This window comes from Heterodontus francisci, chromosome 32, assembly GCF_036365525.1.
Source record: "Heterodontus francisci isolate sHetFra1 chromosome 32, sHetFra1.hap1, whole genome shotgun sequence".
Lineage (NCBI taxonomy): Eukaryota > Metazoa > Chordata > Chondrichthyes > Heterodontiformes > Heterodontidae > Heterodontus > Heterodontus francisci.
In genome coordinates, this window is record NC_090402.1 from 36,108,409 (window position 1) to 36,129,018 (window position 20,610).

General features: G+C 42.9%; 1 protein-coding gene across 10 annotated transcripts in view; it reads right to left on the bottom strand.

Moving 5' to 3' along the window:
• Positions 1-6,462: 6,462 nt before the first annotated feature.
• LOC137347765 (astrotactin-2-like) overlaps positions 6,463-20,610 on the bottom strand; it is a 1,864,757-nt gene continuing 1,850,609 nt past the window's right edge. For 8 of the 10 annotated variants that reach the window (XM_068012699.1, XM_068012698.1, XM_068012697.1 and 5 more), the window contains one exon: positions 6,463-8,275. In XM_068012699.1, the coding sequence (XP_067868800.1) occupies positions 8,038-8,275 (238 nt within the window). In that variant the 3' untranslated portion in view covers positions 6,463-8,037. Of the gene's footprint in view, positions 8,276-11,135; positions 11,243-20,610 lie in introns of all 10 variants that reach the window. The other 2 variants (XM_068012696.1, XM_068012694.1) reach the window with 2 other exon arrangements.

Consider the following 20,610-nt stretch of genomic DNA (forward strand, 5'->3'; position numbering starts at 1 on the left):
TGAGAGTAAGCATTCATTAACAACTAAAGTCAGCCACATTCCAATGGCACAAGCACTGCAAGACTCCAGAGTCTCCCCCGACACTCTTCCCAACACATTCCTTTGCTTTGCCAATCCTTAATTTCCATTCCCCTGCCTTTTGCCATGATGAAATGAAGACATACAAGTCTGCCTTAGTGTAAGAACATGCCAAGTGCTTTATCAAATTACAGTTTACTATTATTTACAACAGAAACAACCAAGTGACCCACAAAGTGACTTTACTGATCCGATGTCCTGTGCTCACAGACACTCCTACGAGTTGCTCCCCCTGTGGCTGAGGATGAGGTGGAGGCAGACTGCTTGCTAGTGCCTGTCTGGGACTGAGATGCCAGTGGCGGTTGGCCTTGTTGTGGAGGTGCCGGGGGGGTGGTGGGGGCACCTCCAAAGGCTACTGCACTGGCAGCACTGCAGGGGCAGCCTCTGTCACAGGACATAACTCTACAAATATTCCCTCTGTCGGAGGGATCAAGGAGGCTGATGATGATGATGGAGTGCTGCAAGGGGTGGTCCCCTCATCACCATCTGTCGCCACTTCAGCCCTTTCATGCCGCCCTTAATCACTCGAGGAAAACACCAGCTGGGGCGCAGCTGACATCCATTCCATGCTTCTGTGCACCATTTGCACCACTGCCCAGTCAATACTACAGACTGCGGTATGCATTCCATCCATGTCAGTGCACTATTCCTGTATCCAGTCTGAGTAATGCCGCATATGGCTGTTCGTGAAGTTGGCCACTCCCTCAATGGAGGAGTTCATGTGCTCAAAACACTTAAACATTCTGGAGCACATGAGATGAATGGACTCCTCCATTCTCACCCCTTGACTCCACAGAGCATCAGGTAACTCCGGCACACATCTCACACTGATTCTCCAGGTAGAGCCGCTTGTTTCATGACTCCCTATAACTCTGCATCTCCACCCTGCTGAGCAGGACTGTGGCTGTTCTCCATCCTCTGAGGTGGACAGCCGACTCTGCCTCCCCTGAATCCTCCTGCACTTCACTTTGTGCCACTGTCTCTATTAACACTCGAGGACTCACCGAAGTGTGAGTATCTGCGCTGGTGGAGGATGCGCAAGAAAGATGTGACGCTGCAGGCTCCAAAGTGTTCTCCTCCTCTGACTCCTTCTGAACAGGTTGGCAGTGTCGTAACTCCTCTCCCTCTGCAGCTGGCCCTGTGGGACACATAACAGAAAGTGATTATGAGGAATTGGCACAATCAACAAATGTTTCAGCTGCATGAAATAATGAGGTCACAGCTTATGTTGTACGGGCAGGATTGCCTTGCATCACCTGAACATGGGGATGTTGACATCTGCTCACCCTGTCTATGTTGGACTCCAGTTTCTCCGTCTCCAACGTCGTAATGATTTGCCACTCTGGCCAGATCAAGGGCCAGATCCTCGAAATGCATCAGTGATGTGAGCTGAGGAACCCCACTGTCCAAGCATGTCTCACTCTCCCTGGCATTGTTCTCCCGTTTGGCCTGCAAGGTGAAAAAGATGTCATTAGAACAATGCCTCCCTCCCTCCCCACTTGCAGCTTTTTATTCGCATGGGATGTTGCAGATTTCCCCGGGGCCCACTGTCCAATAGTGCTCAGATAATGAATTATGCTTATGGACCATCAATGATGCCATGCATACATCTCTCCCATGGTCAGGAGAACTCTATGCACCCTCAGGATGCCCCTCTTTTTTGCATTCTAGTGACTGCTGACCAGGAGGCATGCCATCTGGGTTTATCTTCAGACTCACCATGCCAGACCTAAGCAGGTCAATGAAACGTTACCTGCACTGGAAACATTTGCTCCTCACTATTCCTATGCTGCTGACCTCATGAGCAACCTCCAGTCATTATTTCTTGATCAGCTTTGTAGGCTTTCTATTGTCGTTGGCAGGGAACAGGAAGCTTTTCCGTATTGTCACCACCTCCAGCAGTATCTCATGAGGCATCAGAAAAATGGGGGGCTGCCTGGCATGGGAGCCTTCCCGACCCACTGCCCTTTCCTCAGCTTTAGCCTCCACCCTTGAGCCGAATGGCAACTACATCAATATCCTTCAAATCGGGCCTACTCCTCTGTGTGTCCTGCTTACTTCCAGTGTCTGTCGCCACCAATTGGGCAGCAAATGTGATTCAGGGCCAATTAACTGCTTTCCCAATTAAAATTGCTACACATGTGCATTGCCAATATGGTGCGGGGTCAGGACCCAGAAATGAATGTGACATTGGGGTCCTGACCCTGGAATAGAAATCCTGCCCATAAGAGCTTCTAGATGCCATCCCTGTTCTGAACAAGCATTTGTGCCATCAAATATTCACAATATTTAGAACAGCTTGAGTTTCTTACACATGCAATACATAATCTACTAAGTGCTTAACTCTACACATTTACAGATATTCATAAATTTGACATTGTCCTCATGTGTAAATCACATATAAATGCTACATCGATTTGTGTAATACAAGCTCAGATGACCACTAATACAGTAGCTATTTCCATGACTTCAAAACAAAGGAGAGAAAAGAATCACAACCCCAAAAGGTGCATCCCTGTTCCTCCTGTAATCTGATAATTCTAAGAAGCAAAATATAATTTTCAGTTTCAATTTTCATCTTGCGCTAATCCTGATTTCCAAAGGTCGTGACACTGAAGGGAAAAGGAAATCCAGCTGAGTTGCGGTCAAGCTCAGTAATCAAGTTTAGGCTGGAAACAGGCAGCAGCTTCATTAATATATTGAAAAAGAGGAGTATAAGGTGTCCTGCACTATGTTCGGCCCCAGCAGCAGGGGAATTGAGTGGACCTGCAGGTGGAAGGATATTTAAATGGCCCACACTCTTTCAAGGTAAATGAATTAGACTGTTCTTGAAGTTTTTCTTTTGTTCCCTGTTGGCACCTGGGCTTTCATGAGCTTTAGTTTCAGGTGCAGTGTAGTTATGAATTTTATTTACCTTTTATTGGAATTAGAGGGTTTGTCATCAGGATTCCTGCAAGATGATGTGTTTGGAAGAAAGAACGACCAGTGTTAGTTAGTTAGTTAGTTATTTAGAGATACAGCACTGAAACAGGCCCTACGGCCCACCGTGTCTGTGCCGACCATCAACCACTCATTTATACTAATCCTACACTAATTCCATATTCCTACCACATCCCCACCTGTCACTATATTTCCCTACCACCTACCTATACTAGGGACAATTTATAATGGCCAATTTACCTATCAACCTGCAAGTCTTTGGCACGTGGGAGGAAACCGGAGCACCCGGAGAAAACCCACGCAGACACAGGGAGAACTTGCAAACTCCACACAGGCAGTACCCAGAATTGAACCGGGTCGCTGGATCTGTGGAGCTGCGGTGCTAACCACTGCGCCACTGTGCCGCCCCAGTGGATGGATGTCAGGCAGGTCAGGCTGGCATAGGCGTGCTCTGCATCCTCCCATTCAAAACAGTACCCGCACCACAACATCTGCAGACATAGGTAGTAAACCTCACCTGGGAAATGGTGTTAGTGGAGGCTCCCCAATGATGGCTGACCTAAAAGACCTCCTCATGGCATCGTAATGAGATGAGGACTTCAGTTATATGTAGAGACTGGAGAAGCTAGGATTGTTCCCCTGAGAAAAGAGAAGGTAATTGGGAGATTTGATGGAGGTGTGCAAAATTACGAGAGATTTTGTTGGAGTAAATAGGGAGAAATTGTTTCCACTGGCATGCAGTGTTGGTAACCAAATGACAGATTTAAAATAGAAGGCAAAAAAGCCAGGGGTGAGATGAGAATTTTTTTACTCAGCGAGTTGTTATGATCAGGAATGAATTGCCTTCAAGGATGTTGCAAGCAGAGTCAATAGAAACTTCCAAAAGGGAATTGGATAAATACTAAAAAGAAAAAAAATCAGGCCAATGGGGAAAGAGTGGAACTAATTGGATAGCTCTTTCAAAGAGCCAGCACTGACACAATGGGTCGAATGGTCTACTTCCATGCTGTAAGATTCTATGATATGAATACCTGCCTAACCTTTATTCTGGCAGGTTCTTCAGAAACCTTGCAATTACGACAGGTGGTATTTTACACAGTAGTGCATTGAAATATGTGTGCTTGGATGATCAGCAGCTAACGTTGCCTGTTTGGCTTTACCTGTCAAGTTGACATGATCACATCTATGTGCCCTGATAAACACAGGAATAGGAGGAGGCGATTTAGCCCCTTCAGCCTGTTCTGCCATTCAATGAAATCATGGCTAATCTGTGACCTAACTCCATATACCCACCTTTAATAACTTTAGTTGACAGGTTTAAAATTAACAATTGACATCGCATCAACTGCTTGCAAAAGAGAGTTCCAAATCTCTCCCACCCTTTGCATGCAGAAGTGTTTCCTAATTTCACTCCTGAAAGGTCTTGCTCTAACTTTTAGGCTATGTCCCCTTGTCTTAGACTCCCCACTCAGCAGAAATTTTCTCTCCCTAACTCCCCTATCAGTTCCCCTTCATATTTTGAGAACGTCGATCAAATTATTGCTTCATTTTCTAAATTTCAGGGATTAGAACACTAGTTTGAGTAACCTCCCCTGCTAATTTAATCCTTGCAGCCCAGGTATCATTCTGGTAAACCTGTGCTGCTATCCCTCCAAGGTCAATCTACCAATGTCTTCTCAGGATCAGCAGCAGATATTGTGCAGAATACATCTTGCACATATGCAGCTATAGTAATAGTTGGCACCTTCTTGCAGTGCTGACTTTTGGGATTGTGCTGTAGAGCAGCAAAAGAAAAGACCCTCCTCACATACCTGATACAGCAACAACTTGACTTCAGCAGCCATCAGAGAAGAGGTCAAGTATTGGGCTGCACTGAAGCTTGTCTGCAGACTCATGTATATACTTATGGACTCCTCCTTCTTCATCCTGGCATGCCACTTCTTAAACTCATTATATTTCAGATTTTAAATTTTTATCCTCTTCTTGTGACACTCCCCTTTAATTGGCCCCATCATTTTAAGTTTGACTTCCATGCAATTTGCATCCCCTATCAGTGTAGAATAAGCAGCATTGTGAATCATTAAACAAAATAAGGTCCAACATGAAAAATGCATGGTTTTAGCACGTGAGATTCTGGTCTTGAAGCAATGCACACTGGAATGGAACTTTTTGTAGACCTGAAGATGAAGTTTGTCCCCATTGTTTCTCTCCTTGGAAAAACTCTCATTTTAAAAAAAATAATGGCACACTGAATATTATTCAACCAATTTATTAGTGAAACTTATCTGCTTATAAATTTCACATGAGAATGCAGCCAGAGGAAAATAGAGAAAGGGACAAGAATGATTTATGGTTGGCCAATGCAACACAACTTCAATAGAAATGTCTCCTGACTCCAGGGGGGAATTTTACGCTAGCGGCAGGGCTCTTGACATCAGGGGAAACCGACATCAAGATCCCCGCATCTCCTCTTCTAAGGAAGGCTCGCCGAATTTAGTGCCAATCAGGCACTTAACTGGACAGTGGCGGGCCTTGCATAGGATTTAGGACCCCATCCCCGGAAGTCCCGGCCTTGCAGAGCTGCCGGCCAATCAGAGGCCGGCAGTTGCAGCGCCACCCCGGAGGCGGTGGCTATTGCTGTAGCTGCAGCGACCAGACACCAAGAGCATCACTGGAAACAGGCTTAAGGTAGGTCAGTGCGGGAAGGGTCTCGAGGGGTGGAGGTCGTGGGGGGGGGGCCTTCAGTGGCCCACCACCACTCCCCCCTCCCCTTTCCGGTGTCGGGTCTCTCGTTCAGGCATTAAGTGCCTTTGAACGAGGGACCCCAACCGCCAGAGCCGGGAAGTAGCCCGCATGTTTTATCGTGCCATGCTTCCCGTGCAGTGGTAGGGCTGTCCGCTGCACAGGTAATTGTGGCTACGGTGGGAAGAGACCCTTAATTGGGGGTTAATTACCCAGTTAAGGCCCTCAATTAGTGGCGGGGCGGGAAGGCCATTCACAGGCCTTCCCATCCCGAACTAAATTTCGGCAGAGTCAGGATGGTGGTGCCCATCGCCTCTCCCTCCCCCCACACCGCCACCATCCCAGCCGATTTTATGCTCTCCCTGCCTCCAAACCCATCATGGGAGAGAGCATACAATTCTATCACAGGTGTTTTCCATGGCGTGCCTGTATTTTTTGAGGGACTAACAATTTTGAGAGAGGTATGAACTAGTTTGGCATTTGCCCGATAAACAAATAGCATCTGAACTCAAATGGACAATGGAAAAGTGGATTTAGAGAATGATATATTGTTATGAAAGAGCACAAATGCGCACCACCTTGCAAAGTGAGGCTGCGTGTACTCTTTTGAATTGATAAGAAGTGTAATTATGTGCATGGGATGCATGAAACTCTTTATTTTATCAAATCAGACAATATATTTAGTACAGTGAAATCCGATCATACTGTTTCATGTCATAATCAATTGTCATTGAGTATCAAAAACTATTTCCTATCCAGCTATCAGTCTTTGATCCCATTTTAAGCCATACTAAATGTTGCTAGGTTAAAGCACCTCACCAAGCCACAATTAACCAGACTTTAATATGCACATTTTTAATCCAGTATCAACAGCTGCAATAAAATATTAGCATGAGAATAGTCCTGACACCCTGTTAGTTTCTTTGAATTCCACCCACCAATTTATTAAGTTTCTATACCACACCCCTTTGTTACTCATTTTACTTCTTTGTAGTAAGTAGATCCTGCGATTTTATTTTGGAACCTGCTACCTGTTCATTTGTTTTTATGAGTCTTACTACTTATCCATTTTCCAAAGCAAATTCTAGTGTCCAGCCAGCATTCTGATCCATTGAAATGGATGGTTCAGGAGTATAAAATATATCTGCTCTAGCACATATGCCCTCTTCAAGAGAAAAATACCTGTTACACTTGCTGTGTCTAAACAAAACATGAAAAGGAAATCAATTATTTTATTGATAAATAGCTTTTTTAGTGAAGTTGATGGCACTGGTTTAACCAGATCAAAACTTCCCTCTAGATCAGCTGATAAGCTTTACAGTGCCTTTTGAAAGATTATGTTTAGTATCCAGGGTTCCGTATTTAATCAAAAAAACAGCCAACATTTATGATAACTACTACTGTGCATTGGAAACCATTTCACTTTTCATGGTCATTTATTCTATTTACTTTCAAAGTCTAGGTTAAAGCAGTGTTATGAAACTTCAAGCCAGAGGCCACCATTTTACAACAGAGAAATTAAGTCAATATGTATTTTAGAATACCCATTGCTTGCCATCATGTACCTACACACAAACCTGGGTTATCAATAGCTTTGATTGGTTATGTTAGAGGAGCAAAGCCTGTTGGTTTCCTGCTGGTATAATTTACTAAAAACTACATCCTCTATAAACAATGAAAACTAACTGATATGCATCTGCATTTTTTTCTCCGTCACGAATCCTCATTGAACCCTAAAAGGTAACATACTGTACATTTTAGTGGTATATTGTGCATTTGATATTTACAACAGTAATTTGTTAATCTGACTTTTGCTAATCATAAATCATTAATCAACTTACCAATGTAGAAATTGGTTTGGTTCAAATTTTATAGAGCAATGATTTAGCATATAATTCTCCACTATTTTGTTAAAAAGGTGTGCATTTTTTCTAGTGTCAATTTATAAAAAGCAAAAAAACGCTACAACATTTTGTGATAATTTTTCTTGGAATTTTTGGTCAGTTCTCTAATTTACATGCTGTCTTAACACCTTGTCTGTTCACTTAACAGTTGATTTGTTACTGTAAAGTATTTATTTCCAATCATGTAGCTCCTGTGTTTTCATTCATAAAACAGTTGGACAAGCACCAAAGACCTGAAGGCTTTTTTTTTTAAACGAGTAATGTCTGATGATGATCCCATTATCATTTGAGGTGACGATTCCTTTTTTTGCCTTGGTTCTTTTAAAATTTCAAAAGTTGAGCACATAATTGAAGTTCAATGTGCGCAGACATCTCACCAGAGTTTAGTGTCTCCATAAATATTGCGTGGGACCGACATTAGTTTTTCATCACAAGTCACTCTTGCATCATGTAAGGTGCTGTACCAGACCATCCCCGTGGGTCTAGTTTCTTCCATTCGACAGATAAAATACAGGACTGAGTCTATGTGGCTCTGAATATAGGCACTGTGTAGTAACGATGCACAGCGGTTGCTTACATTGTCCAGTCGTTTTAGAATCAGGTGAGCTTTCCTGAGGGACAAAATGGAAAGGGAGAGAGAGAGAGACAATAAATAAAATGAAATTATTCTGCTATCATTTAAAATGAAGATTTGAGGTTAATATTTTCTCAACCTTTCCCCATTCAACTCATGTTTCGTAATTATCGATAGAACACAAAATAGATTGGATGAAAATCAGATCTTTGATCTCCTTATTCCAAGAGACCAACATTATCCTCTTTCAAATACAGCATAATGTTTATTGGTCCAGGTTTGGCATCTCCTCTAAAGAGCAGGTCAGCAAATAAAAGTACTGAACACATTAGCGTGCCCACTGTATAGCCCCCCTCTGCTCTTTAATGTCTTATTTGCCTTTTCTAGTTGCAAAGGTGACTGCTCTCTAACTTCTACTAAAGCTAATCCTGAATTAGCTGCTGGATGAGTGGCAGTAGTTCGGTGTTGCTCACATTCTCACCTTCTTTTCCTTCCTGTGGTGGGCATTACCCCCCTAGTAGAGAGAAAAAGGGACTGGAAGCCTACTCTGTGACTTATGCTGATTATTTTTCAAGTTCTATTCCTTGTGACTGAGGACTTTGGGAACCATCTCCTCATCAAAGTACATTTAAAAATGAAAATGAATTGGGGAGACAAAGAAACATTCAGTTGTGTTTTCTAAATCTGTTTTGCAACAAGGATCAGCCACATACTGAGCCAATAGCTCCTGCTGATATTACAGCTCCTTTGAAAACTGCTGGAAGAGTTAATTTTACAAAACATGTGTCAACAAGTGGTAGGGAAAATTCTACATAAGGAAATTATTTGGTTTTCCTTAGCTACTTAAATATTGTTAAAAACATGTCATACATTCAGCTCCTTCTCTTGAAATAAATGGGGAAGTTTTGTGTTTCTGGTATACAGTTGAATAGTTGTTTTCTTAAGCTCTTTAGAATAGTTTGGAGGTAATTGGAAAACTGCACACCAACTAAGTGCTGTAATCTTGGGTTTATTTTTCATGGTATAATCTAAAGCAGCCACAGCATCAATGTACTTATCAAAAAATAATATTTTTGGGGAAACAAAATATTCAGCTTTTTGGCCATATGGCAATTTTTAACTAAAGAGCTTTATGACATCACTGGGGGAACGAACTGGCAGGGGTTACCTAGCCCAGCTGCATGAGGGAGCTATACATCTGTAGTCATTGGCCAAAAGGTTTCAGGGATCGAGTAATTTCAACAGGTGTCTATTGAAGCCTGTACCTCCTCCCTGTCAATTCCCCATGTGACGTCATCAGCAGTCATTAGTTCAATGATTATCAATAATAAAATTGAAATGAAAGGAAAACATTGGAAGATTATTCATTTTTTTTACAAAACAAATTTACTCGTGCCCCATATAGGCAAACATAATTATTCCATTACACCATGTAAGTATTGCAAATCAGTATAATCTGATCAGAGTGAGTGTTTTATCTGAACATTAAATGGTCAATGTTTTCAGTATTTTTTAAAAACTTTTTTTCGAAGTAAAAAATATGAAACAAGACTGTAACATGAAATAGTCATAATATAGAAGACATCAATTTTGTTTGAAAAAAATCACAAAAAAAATTTCAAATTAATTTCCTTCAAGCATCTTAAATGGTCAAATTCTATTTTCTGCACATATTCGAGTGTTACGACCAGTGTTCCAAAACAATATAGCATACTCTCAGACATAGGACTGAATTTTATCCGCCCTCTAGTGATGGTCAGGGTGACATGAGGGCCCAATAAAATGGTGAGTTAAAGCAGGGGTTAGAGTACCCATTGCCTTCCCAATGCCATTCAATTTTGTCAGGGGTGGGAAAGACTGAGGACGGCCTTCCCTCCCAGAGGCCAAATGAGGTCCTTGTGTGGCCAATTAAAGGCCATTTCAGGGCTTCTTCCCACCATCACTGGTATTTTACCAGTGGCTGGTGGGAGCCCTGCCACATGGGGAGGATGCCCAGTATACCACCCAGCCTCCCTGAGGCCTGTTGGGTGGGGGGGGGGGGGGGGGGGCGGGCCTCCTGCTAGAGCAATTTGTGCCTCCGGGATCAAAGGCAGTCCTGTGCCAACATCCCAACCCGCCCTCAACAACTAGCTGCCCCACCTCTTGCCAGAGCCTGCCTGCCTGACTGGCCCTGGGTGTGCCCGCCCCACTTACCTGCAGTCCGAGGATCCATGGCTGCTACTGGTCCTGGGCCTCCTGCAGTACCAGCAGTGACCACCGCTCTTAGCGTTGCTGCAGGGACTGCTGAGCTACCGGCCCACTGATTGGCCAGCAGCTCTTGGAGGCGGAAAGGACGGGAACTCTGGTGCTGGGCAGCTAACTGCCTGAGTACCATAAAATGCGGCCCGGTGTCCCCCAGAATGGCTGAGGCGGGTTGCCCTCACCTTTCTGGCCTGGTTTCAGGACACCCAGCGTCTGCATAAAATCCAGCCCATACAATGCAAGTATTCATTGAGAACAGCAATTTTTAAAGGAGATATTGGAAGGGCCTTTCATCTTTGACAGTGGTGTAAAATTGGCAGCATCAGATCAGCATTTGTAAGTTCCATTACTTGTTAATGAGGACTTCATATTTTACAAGCCAATCAATTTTCCTGTCCATTGACTACATGGAAATGGAAAGAGTGTGGTGTATATCTGATCCAATCCTACCAGTCTTGCACCACTGAGAACATTTTGCCCATAATCCACACCTAAGAAGTGTCAGTTATGATCCCACAGAACCAGGCACATGATGAATAGCAAAAAAGCCAATTATTTGAGAATAGACAAAAACCCAATATAATGTTCCTCACACAAGGTGGAACATTTTAAATATTTCAATCCCAAAGAGCAGAATGAATGTCATGATCGCTTACATAACAATGGTCACTGTACGACAAAAAGTAATTCATTGCTTGTTAAGTGCTTGGAGATGCTTTGACATGATGAGAGTGGCTTAAAGTCTGTTGTTCTTTGTTCTCTACTGAAATGAACAGAATAAAGGTGAGTGTTTTATCTGGACATTGAAAGGACAATGTTTTGAGTACTTCATTTTAATTCATCAAAGAATTTAAGTGAGAATAAAACAAAAATTACACTTCGGGATTTACAGGAAGTAGGTGTAAACATTGCAGATGCCCTAACTAGAATTTGCCAAAGTTCTCACGATTCGGGAACTGTTCCTTTAGATTGGAAAATTGCTATTCGTTATTTAAGAAAGGCGAGAGAGGAAAACCAGGGAATTGTACGCCAGTTAGCCTAACACCTGTTGTTGGGAAAATACTAGAGTCTATAATGAAGGATAGGGTGACTAAATACCTTGAACATTTTCAGCTGATCAGAGAGAACCAGCAATTTTGTACAGGGTATGTGATGCTTGAGGAGCCTGAATAAATGTTTTGAAGAGGTGACTGAAGTAGTGGACAGGGGAATGTCTATGAATGCTACTTTTATGGACTTCTGGAAGGCATTTGATAAAGTCCCTCATAAGAGACTGTTAGCTAAAGTTGAAGCCCATGGAACTGAAGGCAAATTATTGACCAGGTTAGGAAATGGGCTGAGCAGCAGCAGACAGAGAGTAGGGATAATGGGCAGGGACTCTAATTGGCAGGGTGTGACTCATGGTGTCTCTCAGGCATCTGTGTTGGGGCCTCAACTATTCACAGTTACTAACGACTTAGATCATGGAGTTAAAAAGCCACGTGGCCAAATTTGCTGATGACACAAATAGGCAGCTTTGTAAACAGTGTAGATGGAAGCATAAAATTACAGAGATATTGATAGGTTAAGCGAATGGGCAAAAATGTGGCAAATGGATTACAATGTAGGAAAATGTGGGTTCATCCATTTTGGACCTAAAAAGGAAAGAATGGTGTACTTTCTACATGTGAAAAGCCAGAAACAGTGAGGTGCAAAGAGATTTGGAGGTCCAGGCACATCTAACATTAAAATGTCACAAACAGTTACAGAAATTAATCAAAAATGCAAATGGAATGCAGGCCTTTATATCTAGAAGCCTGGAATACAAGGGGGAATACAGCTATACAAAGCCTTGTTTAGACTACACATGGAGTATTGTGAGCAGTTCTGGGCACCACACTTTAGGAAGGATATACTGGCCATGTCAGAATGCAGCATAGATTTATCAGAATGATACCTGGAATCCAAGGGTTATATTACAAGGTGAGATTACACAAACTAGGGTTGTATTTTCTGGAATTTAGAAGGCTAAAGGGCAATTTGATCAAAGTATTCAAGATATTGGGGGGAACAGTCAACAGTTAGGGTAGACAGAAACTATTTCCACTTATTAGGGAGTCTACGACTCGGGGACATAGAGCTGGATTTTACACCGGGTGGATGGGAGCTGGCCACCAACGTAAAAGTCAGTGGCGAACCCGCTTTCGCCCAGTCCAGGGATCTGTCCTGCATTTTAGGGGTCCCTGGGCTTTAAAAGTCCGAGGCGGGACTTCCACCCGCTTGAGGGAGGAAGTCTCGCCTCATTGAGCTGCCGGCCAATCATCAGGCCGGCAGCTGTTAGTCCCAGCAGCACCACCGGGAGTGGTGGCCACTGCTGGGACTGCAGCTCAGCCGAGGACAGGGAGCCAGGAGTGCAGGTAAATTTGGTTTGCCTCACCGGGGAAATCGAACGCACACCGGCAAGGCAAGGGTGGTCATGTGGGGGGGCAGGGGCACCTCAGGTCCTGGGGGTGATTGGGGAAGCAGGGACAGCCCTCAATTGGGCACCCTGTGCCCGTTTGTCAGGCCCCCGCCCTCCCCCCATCGGTGTGCTGGACCGTCTCCTGGACGCCCGCTTGCCACAAGTAAAATCCCCGTGGAGGCGGGCGAAGGCCCGGAAGTGGCCATTAAGTGACCACTTAAGGGCCTTGATTGGCCTGGGGCAGGCGGCCTGTTTCTTGCAACCACCTCCCCCCACCACCCCCCGGCCCACGTAAAGTGGGGCAGAGGCGGAAGAGGGTCAGGAAAGCCTCCCGAAACCTCCCGCTTAATTTTATGCCATCCCCCTGCCACCATCCAGATCACTGGGGTGGCATAAAATTCCAGCCATAGTCTTGAAATTAGAGCCAGGCCTTTCAGGAGGGAAATTAGGGAACATTTCCACATGCAAAGGGTGGTAGAAGTTTGGAACTCTCTTCCGCAAACAGCAACTGAAGCTAGATTAAGTGTAAATTTTAAATCTGAGATTGATGGACATTTGTTATCCAAAGATATTCAGGAATATGGGGCAAAGGCGGGGTATGGAGTTATGTCGCATTTCAGCCATGATCTCATTGAATGGCAGAACAGGCTCGAGGGGCTAAATGGCCTACTCCTATTCTTATCTTCCTATTCACAGCATAGCAGCAAAACAATGATAAACACAAATACCTTTCACAGCTGATTTTCCTAAAAATGTACCTGCACTTTTTCCTCAAAATGTTTTCTTTCACTTAACAGAAACCTTACTTTTTTTTAAGCTCTTAACCCTTATCAAGCAGCTTTTTATGTGAAGCCAAGTAAAAATTGTTTTTTCTGAATGATGATGCTGCTGATGAAGATATTTTCAACGCAGGGTGTTTTGTCGTGCTCTGACAGACGTAAGTCAAGCTCCTTTGATTCAGGAATCAGTCAAGTCCAAGTCGAATGAAATTGTATAGTCTTCATGAAGTAGTATTTGTCAAACCATTGTAACTTTGTTAGCACGAGGGAAAAACTATTTTCATCACAGTATCAGTCCCAAGATTCATCACATTACGCTCAGGCCAAATACATTTTCACAAACATAGAAGTAGTAATTTTTACCTTCACCGCTTGGGCAACTAAGTGGTGGAGTGGATTGTTCCCCTATTATGCAACCTGCACGATTTTCAATTCCACAATGGAAGCTGACCACCTAATCGGTGAAGGTAAAAGTTACCACCACTGTCACTTTAGAGAGAAAAGTGACAACATTTTTTTTGTCTAATTGTCAATGTTCTTTTAAATTCAGTCACAGTATATAAGCAGCTTAAAAAAGAGGCCATTCAGATACTTGTATCAAACCTATTTTGATGCCTACAGTATATTGCAAGGATGGTTCAAACTGACTTTCGAACCATAAGCATGAGAGGAGGAACTACACTAACTCTGTACCAACACAGACAGTGTGATTTGTACTTTGAATCTGACTGTCAGCTACAAAAATTCCAAACAAGTCACATTAACCAATGAAAGGGTTGTTAAATGGCTTCATCTGCTCACTGAGCTGAGTGAAGGTAGTCAAATTAATTGGATACTTCACAGGATATTAAAAGGTTAGTCAAGCTAACCCCCATAACCAGAAAAACAAATTTGAAGTTTGATAAGAGCTACATTTATAAAAGATTAGATTTTGTCTATTTGAATTGTTAGGTAAAAGATTTTCCATTGTTAATATATACTAGGACTATTATATCACTGTTAGATTATTTGCGTGTTGATTTGTCTGTTTTTGAAGATTAAGTGAGATCTTTTTGAAGCATGATAGTACAGACCAAATAAGGTTTCTTATTCATTTTCCCAGGTTGTTACTCAACCCATACCTGGTTTCAAGGTAAGGATAGACATTTGCAAAGACTGTGATTTAAAATATGAGCTCTGAAATGACCCTGCGTGAGAAAATTTCAAGAACACCAGAACCTTAATAATGCCCAAATATAAAATGGGGGTAATTTTGGGCAAATGAATATACAGCTTCTGGAAATTTTAAAATTCCAAAATAAACCAAGGATGTAAAGAAAAGGAAATCTAACAAAAGCTTCTTTTAAAAAAAAACATAATTAATATAATGAATCATTGAGTATGAAAGGACTACAGCTGGGCAGTTATCTCCCACTGCTAAAGTATGAGAACTGAATTGACAAAAGGTCCTGTTATTCCAAGGTGGGAAATGTGATTTTTCACTCACAATATTTCCCCTGTGAACAGCATTGATAGAAATATTTTTAGAATTCATCCAAGAATACGAATAAGAATGTTCCAGAAGAGGTCATGTAAATTCTACACAGATGTCTATAAGCGACTGAATATTTTAAAAAAACAGATTTTTATAATATGAATTTAAGTCAGTGGAAAAGTTTAAGGGGGCAATTTTCGATGGCTCCTTCAGGCACTAAAGAGCCTGTGAGGTGGCCAAGATGGGGTCTTGAGCAGAAAAGCAACCCATTTTTCACACAAGATGTTATCATGCTAAAAGAGTTTAAACTTACGCTAGGAGCAGGTGCCCAGTGGATTGTTAAGAGGCTGATTGTCACTTAAGTTGGCTGCTAGCACTTATTAACGATGTTGCACGACATTTTGATGCCTAATGCTTGAAATAATACCCTCTCCTAACAGCAATTTTATTGGAAGTCAACATGCCATTGCTGAGGATTTCAAGCGCAACTTAACGGTACATCATTTTTACTCTTAACTTGCTGCTGGAGGGTTGAAGAGGACTTTTGAAACACAGTGGGAGACTTTTTGGGCTACTTTGCCAAGATTTTACCAACAGTCTATCAACATTTATTCTGGAAATTCTCTGAGGACTTCACCGAAAGAGAGCCTTGCTAAGGAACCCCTTTGGTCTGCAGGAGGAATGGGAGGAGGAGATGAGACGAGGGAAAGCAGCACCAGGTGCTGCAGGAGAAAGGGATAGGAGGGTGAGGTGGACTCCTTCCTCGCTGTAGATAGAGGACATCTCGCCCCTCTGAAACTCCTCCACCAGGAGCTTCAATTCCACATCTGGGAACCTGTGCACCCTCTCCCTTGATCCCTCAGCCATCTTAAAACCTGCTGCTGTGTGACAGCCAGCCCATGCCACATCCTCAGTGGAAACGGCTGCGTGGAACCCATATAAACTGCGTTACGAAAATTGCTTCTAATCAGCACTTGAGTGCTAAACCTGCAGGTGTCTGGTCTAGCATCTCCAGGCAAGTTCAAATTATGGTAATCAGCAGTTAGGACCAAAAGTGCATGCTAAGACCAGACTCTCAAACATGCATGGCACAGCACCTATTTAGTGCCTCTTTTCATCTTTTCACCAAAGAAATCTGTAAAGTGTTTTATTTTAAAATGTGGCTCTGCTATTGTTTTCACAGTTGTTCTCATCATCAATTCTGTTTTTGACTAAGTATGGCACCATGGAGTCCTTGCAAAACACATCAATGGGAAAACTCTTCAGTGCTATAGTTATATCTGACATATACAAGGATGATAGTGGTTGTTGAAGGTCAATCATCACATCTCCAGAACATTGCTGCAGGGGTTCCTCGGGGCAGCATTCTATGCCCAACCACCTTCGGCTGCTTCCTCAATGAACTTCTCTGTATTATTAGATCAGAGGTGGGGCTGTTTACAGATGATTCCACAGTGTTCAGCTCTGTTCACAACTCTCCAAAATGAAGCAGCTCATGCCAGCTTACAGCAGGGCCTGAACAACATCCAACTCTATGCCGACAAGTGGTTGGTATCTTTCGCAACACACAAGTGCCAGGAAATGACTACCTCTAACAAGAAACGGTCTTATGATCCTGCCCCAACTTCAATGGAACCACCATCATTGAGTGCCTACCATTAGTATCCTGCAGTCACCACTAGCCAGAAGCTGAACTGGAACGATCATATCACCAAGGTGACCTCAAGATTAGGGTAGAGGCTAAGTATTATGTAACAAATAGCTCACCTGTTGACTCCTCAATGTCTCTCAGCCAGGAGTCCGATGGCACAGAAATCAATTGCCTGGATGCAACCCCAACAACTTTCAAGAAGCTCATCACCCTCCAGGACACAGCAGATTGTTAATCAGCACCGCTGCCACTGAACACAGTATCTACCCCTCTACAACTGGAATACTGTGGCAACTCATCAGGCTGAATTTTTATCTGGAGGTGGAAGCTGGTTTGGAGGCAGATGTGCCGGCAATTTCTCACTAATGGCTGGTGTGCCTGTCAGTGGCATGTTTCTGCCTCCAGCCTATTTCCAGGGAGGCGGCTTCTAGAGGGTGATGGCTAACCTTCCACCAGTGGCAAATAGCCAAGCAGGCCATTTAAAGTGCCAATTCAGGGAACTTTTCACACGATGCCTGGATTTTCCAGTTGGCGGACAGCCCCCCCACCCCGCCCCCACCACCCCCGATGTGACTGAAGCCTATCGATGGCATGGTGGCAGCCTTCAGGCAGCAGGTCAGAGAGGGGGCAGTGGTGGGCCAGAAATGCATCCTGCAAAGCAGCCCAGCTTGGATCTGCTGGGCTGCAAGCAATATAATCTCGGTTGCAGGCCATTCTAAGGAGAGGATGCCACTCTGCAATGATGGTCTGGCAGCTGTGACCACAGTATATTTTGTACCAACTTAGAAGTGGTATACCACCCTCTTCAGAAGGTGCCTCCATCTTAAGGCGCTCTCATGGTTGCCTATCTAAGTGTGACAGCGCCCACCTCTCTTGGTGGGGCTGGCGGCTGCCCAGAGCCTTGAGCTTAGGCACAGTCAGTCTGTCATCCTTAACTGGATGTGGCTCCCAGGGGCAGCCTCTTAATTGGCCAATTTTTTGAAAATCTCCTCCAGCGTCCCACCATGGCCATTTCTGGTTTCCCAACACGGATTTCAGCCTGGTCATGAGATCGAGCCCCTGGACCTAAAATTCAGGCCCTCAAGTTTACTTCAACAGCACCGTCCCAGTATCAAACCTGACTACTGTCCTTCCGTCATCATTGCTAGGCCAAATCCTGAAATTGCCTACCACACATCACCTTCATCATCACAAGGATTGCAGCAGCTCAAGAAGACCACCACTACCACATTCTCAGGGCAACTAGGGGCAGGAAATGTGGCCTTGCCAGGGTCGGCACGAACAGATACTAAAAGAAAAGTATAGTTTGAGGCATACAAAAGCTCATAATGATCATGGGAAACCAAAGAAAAACAAAAAAAAAAATCAACTACGATAAAAGGGCCTTGAAAGTGTTTTAGAAGCCATCCTGCCTGCAGGTCTACCTGCAGCGTTGCCCATCGCCAAGCCTTACTAACAGGCTGGAGTCTCCCTGTCTAGCCAGGGAGAATGATGCAGAGTCCTTCCATGCCCCTTTTTCCAGAACCTAGTGAAACTCCCGCATGCTTTCCAAGTGAGCTTCAGGTGCTCCCCCCATACTTGATTCAAAGATGGAGCAGGGCCTAAACCAAGCAAGAATGCAGTGGAACTAATATCCGCCATCTCACTGCTGCCCAAAATTGGGGCCGGAGTGAAGTGAAAATTTCTCTTATGTAAACAACTATTTTAGTTGCTTTGTATGGTGATGGAGACATATTGGCTAGTTTGATTTCAGTGTGTGATCAATGAAATGAATGTAACCTCCTCATCTTTTCAGTGTCAAATACACAGCCTCCCATTGTAATATTTAGCAGAAAGTCTGAACTGAATTGAAAGATCGGTAACAGCAAAGCTCTACACTTTTTCTGCTTTATTTCATGACAGCAATCAATACAGTTCTGAGGCCTTATTTAATTTTCAAGAATTCATTCAATTTAGTACAAACCATGTAAGATAATTCCTTGTTAAGTCTATTATGGCAGTATGTAAGTGACAAAGAAATAATTTCTGGTTCTAATTCAACGTTTAAAGAGTGTGTTCATCTATTGGAAAAAACAGTTCCAAATGACAAGAAGAATGTGCAAACTGCTTTTTCTCTCTTCCACCTTTTTCAGGATTCCCCCTCACTTCTATTTCTCATCACTTTTCCCTCATTTCCCTTGTGCCCATTTCTTGTATGCTTTCCTAAAATATTCTCTTAATCTGGGATTAGTGGCATTTCCTCAAGAAACAAATTCAAATGTGGTATCTTTTTGCTTTCCATCCCAATGGAAAACTGAAATTTCTCAATCTATGCAGGAAAAACAGGTCAGTAATTAAAATAATTGCCAAAGTATTTGAAATTCCAGAGCCCTGTGTGATTTTTTGCAACAATCATATGTGCAAGTGACATCATTTTGTTGTGTGGATTTCTCTGGGATTTCTCCCTGGCTAATATTCATCATTGAACCAACATCAGTTAAAAAACAGATTATCTGGTCATTATTTTATTGATGTTTGTGGGAGCTTCCTGTGTGCGACTGGCTACTGCATTCAAGTAGTGAGTACACTTCAAAAAAACAAGGAAGTACTTTATTAGCTATGAAGCACTTTGAGACATCTTGAGGTTCTGAAAGGCATTATATAAATGCAAATTCTTTCTTTCAGAGGATATTTCAAAAAAGGTACCAAGGTATGTGAGGTATTTCTGGCTATCTTTCTGAACGGGGTCAATTTTAAGTTTTCGTGCTTTATATTGTTCTGGCAGCATCATGAACTCTACTGGCTGTAAAAACATCTTAAATTGTAACCACCATTGAATATGCAGTATTGTTCTATGAAATGCAATGATAGAAGACCTGACATGACTGCAATTCATACCATGTAATGCAACAACATTTCAATTCAAATAGCATGAATTGTCCGCAGCAGCCTGTCATCTGTTGCTGTTTGCAACCAAAATCCTACTACCTGAAAAGTAATTATAGTCTATCACATTAGCAGCATAATCTGTTACTAGCAAAAGAACAACAGCAAATGAACACTCATGGGGGTGAAACTGGTTTTCAACAGTAGTGTCAAATGCACTCATCTTGAATTGGCAGACATGAAACCCATTTTTTTTCCCCGCACTGAAGTTGCTAGGGAAAGTTTAAATTACATAGCATGTTTTGGGGTTCAGTGATGTTTGATTGGGATAAAATTAATATTAAAATATTGCAGACTGCTTGAACATTCACAAGGATACAGGACCAGACGGAATAGAATAAAAATACTGAAAATAGGGTAGAATTAGTGGAGCTGAGGCTCAACTTTTTTGGTAGCACTTCAAGACAGAGTTAACAGTAGACGATTTGGAAAACAGCAATAAAAACAAGAAATGCTGGAACCACTCAGCAAGTCTGGCAGCATCTGTGGAAAGAGAAGCAGAGTTAACGTTTCGGGTCAGTGACCCTTCTTCGGAACTGACAAATATTAAAAATATCACAGGTTATAAGCAAGTGAGGTGGGGGTGGGGCAAAAGATAACAAAGGAGAAGGTGTAGATTGGACAAGGCCACATAGCTGACCAAAAGGTCATGGAGCAAAGGCAAACAATATGTTAATGGTGTGTTGAAAGACAAAGCATTAGTACAGGAAAGGTGTTAACGGACTGAATATTGAACAGCAGCAAGTGCAAACATGAAAAAAAAACAGTGGGTAAGCAAACTGAACAAACTACGATGAAATGAAATAAATGCAAAAAAAAAGGTTGCAAAAAAAGAAAAAAAGAAAAAAGAAAAAAAGAAAAA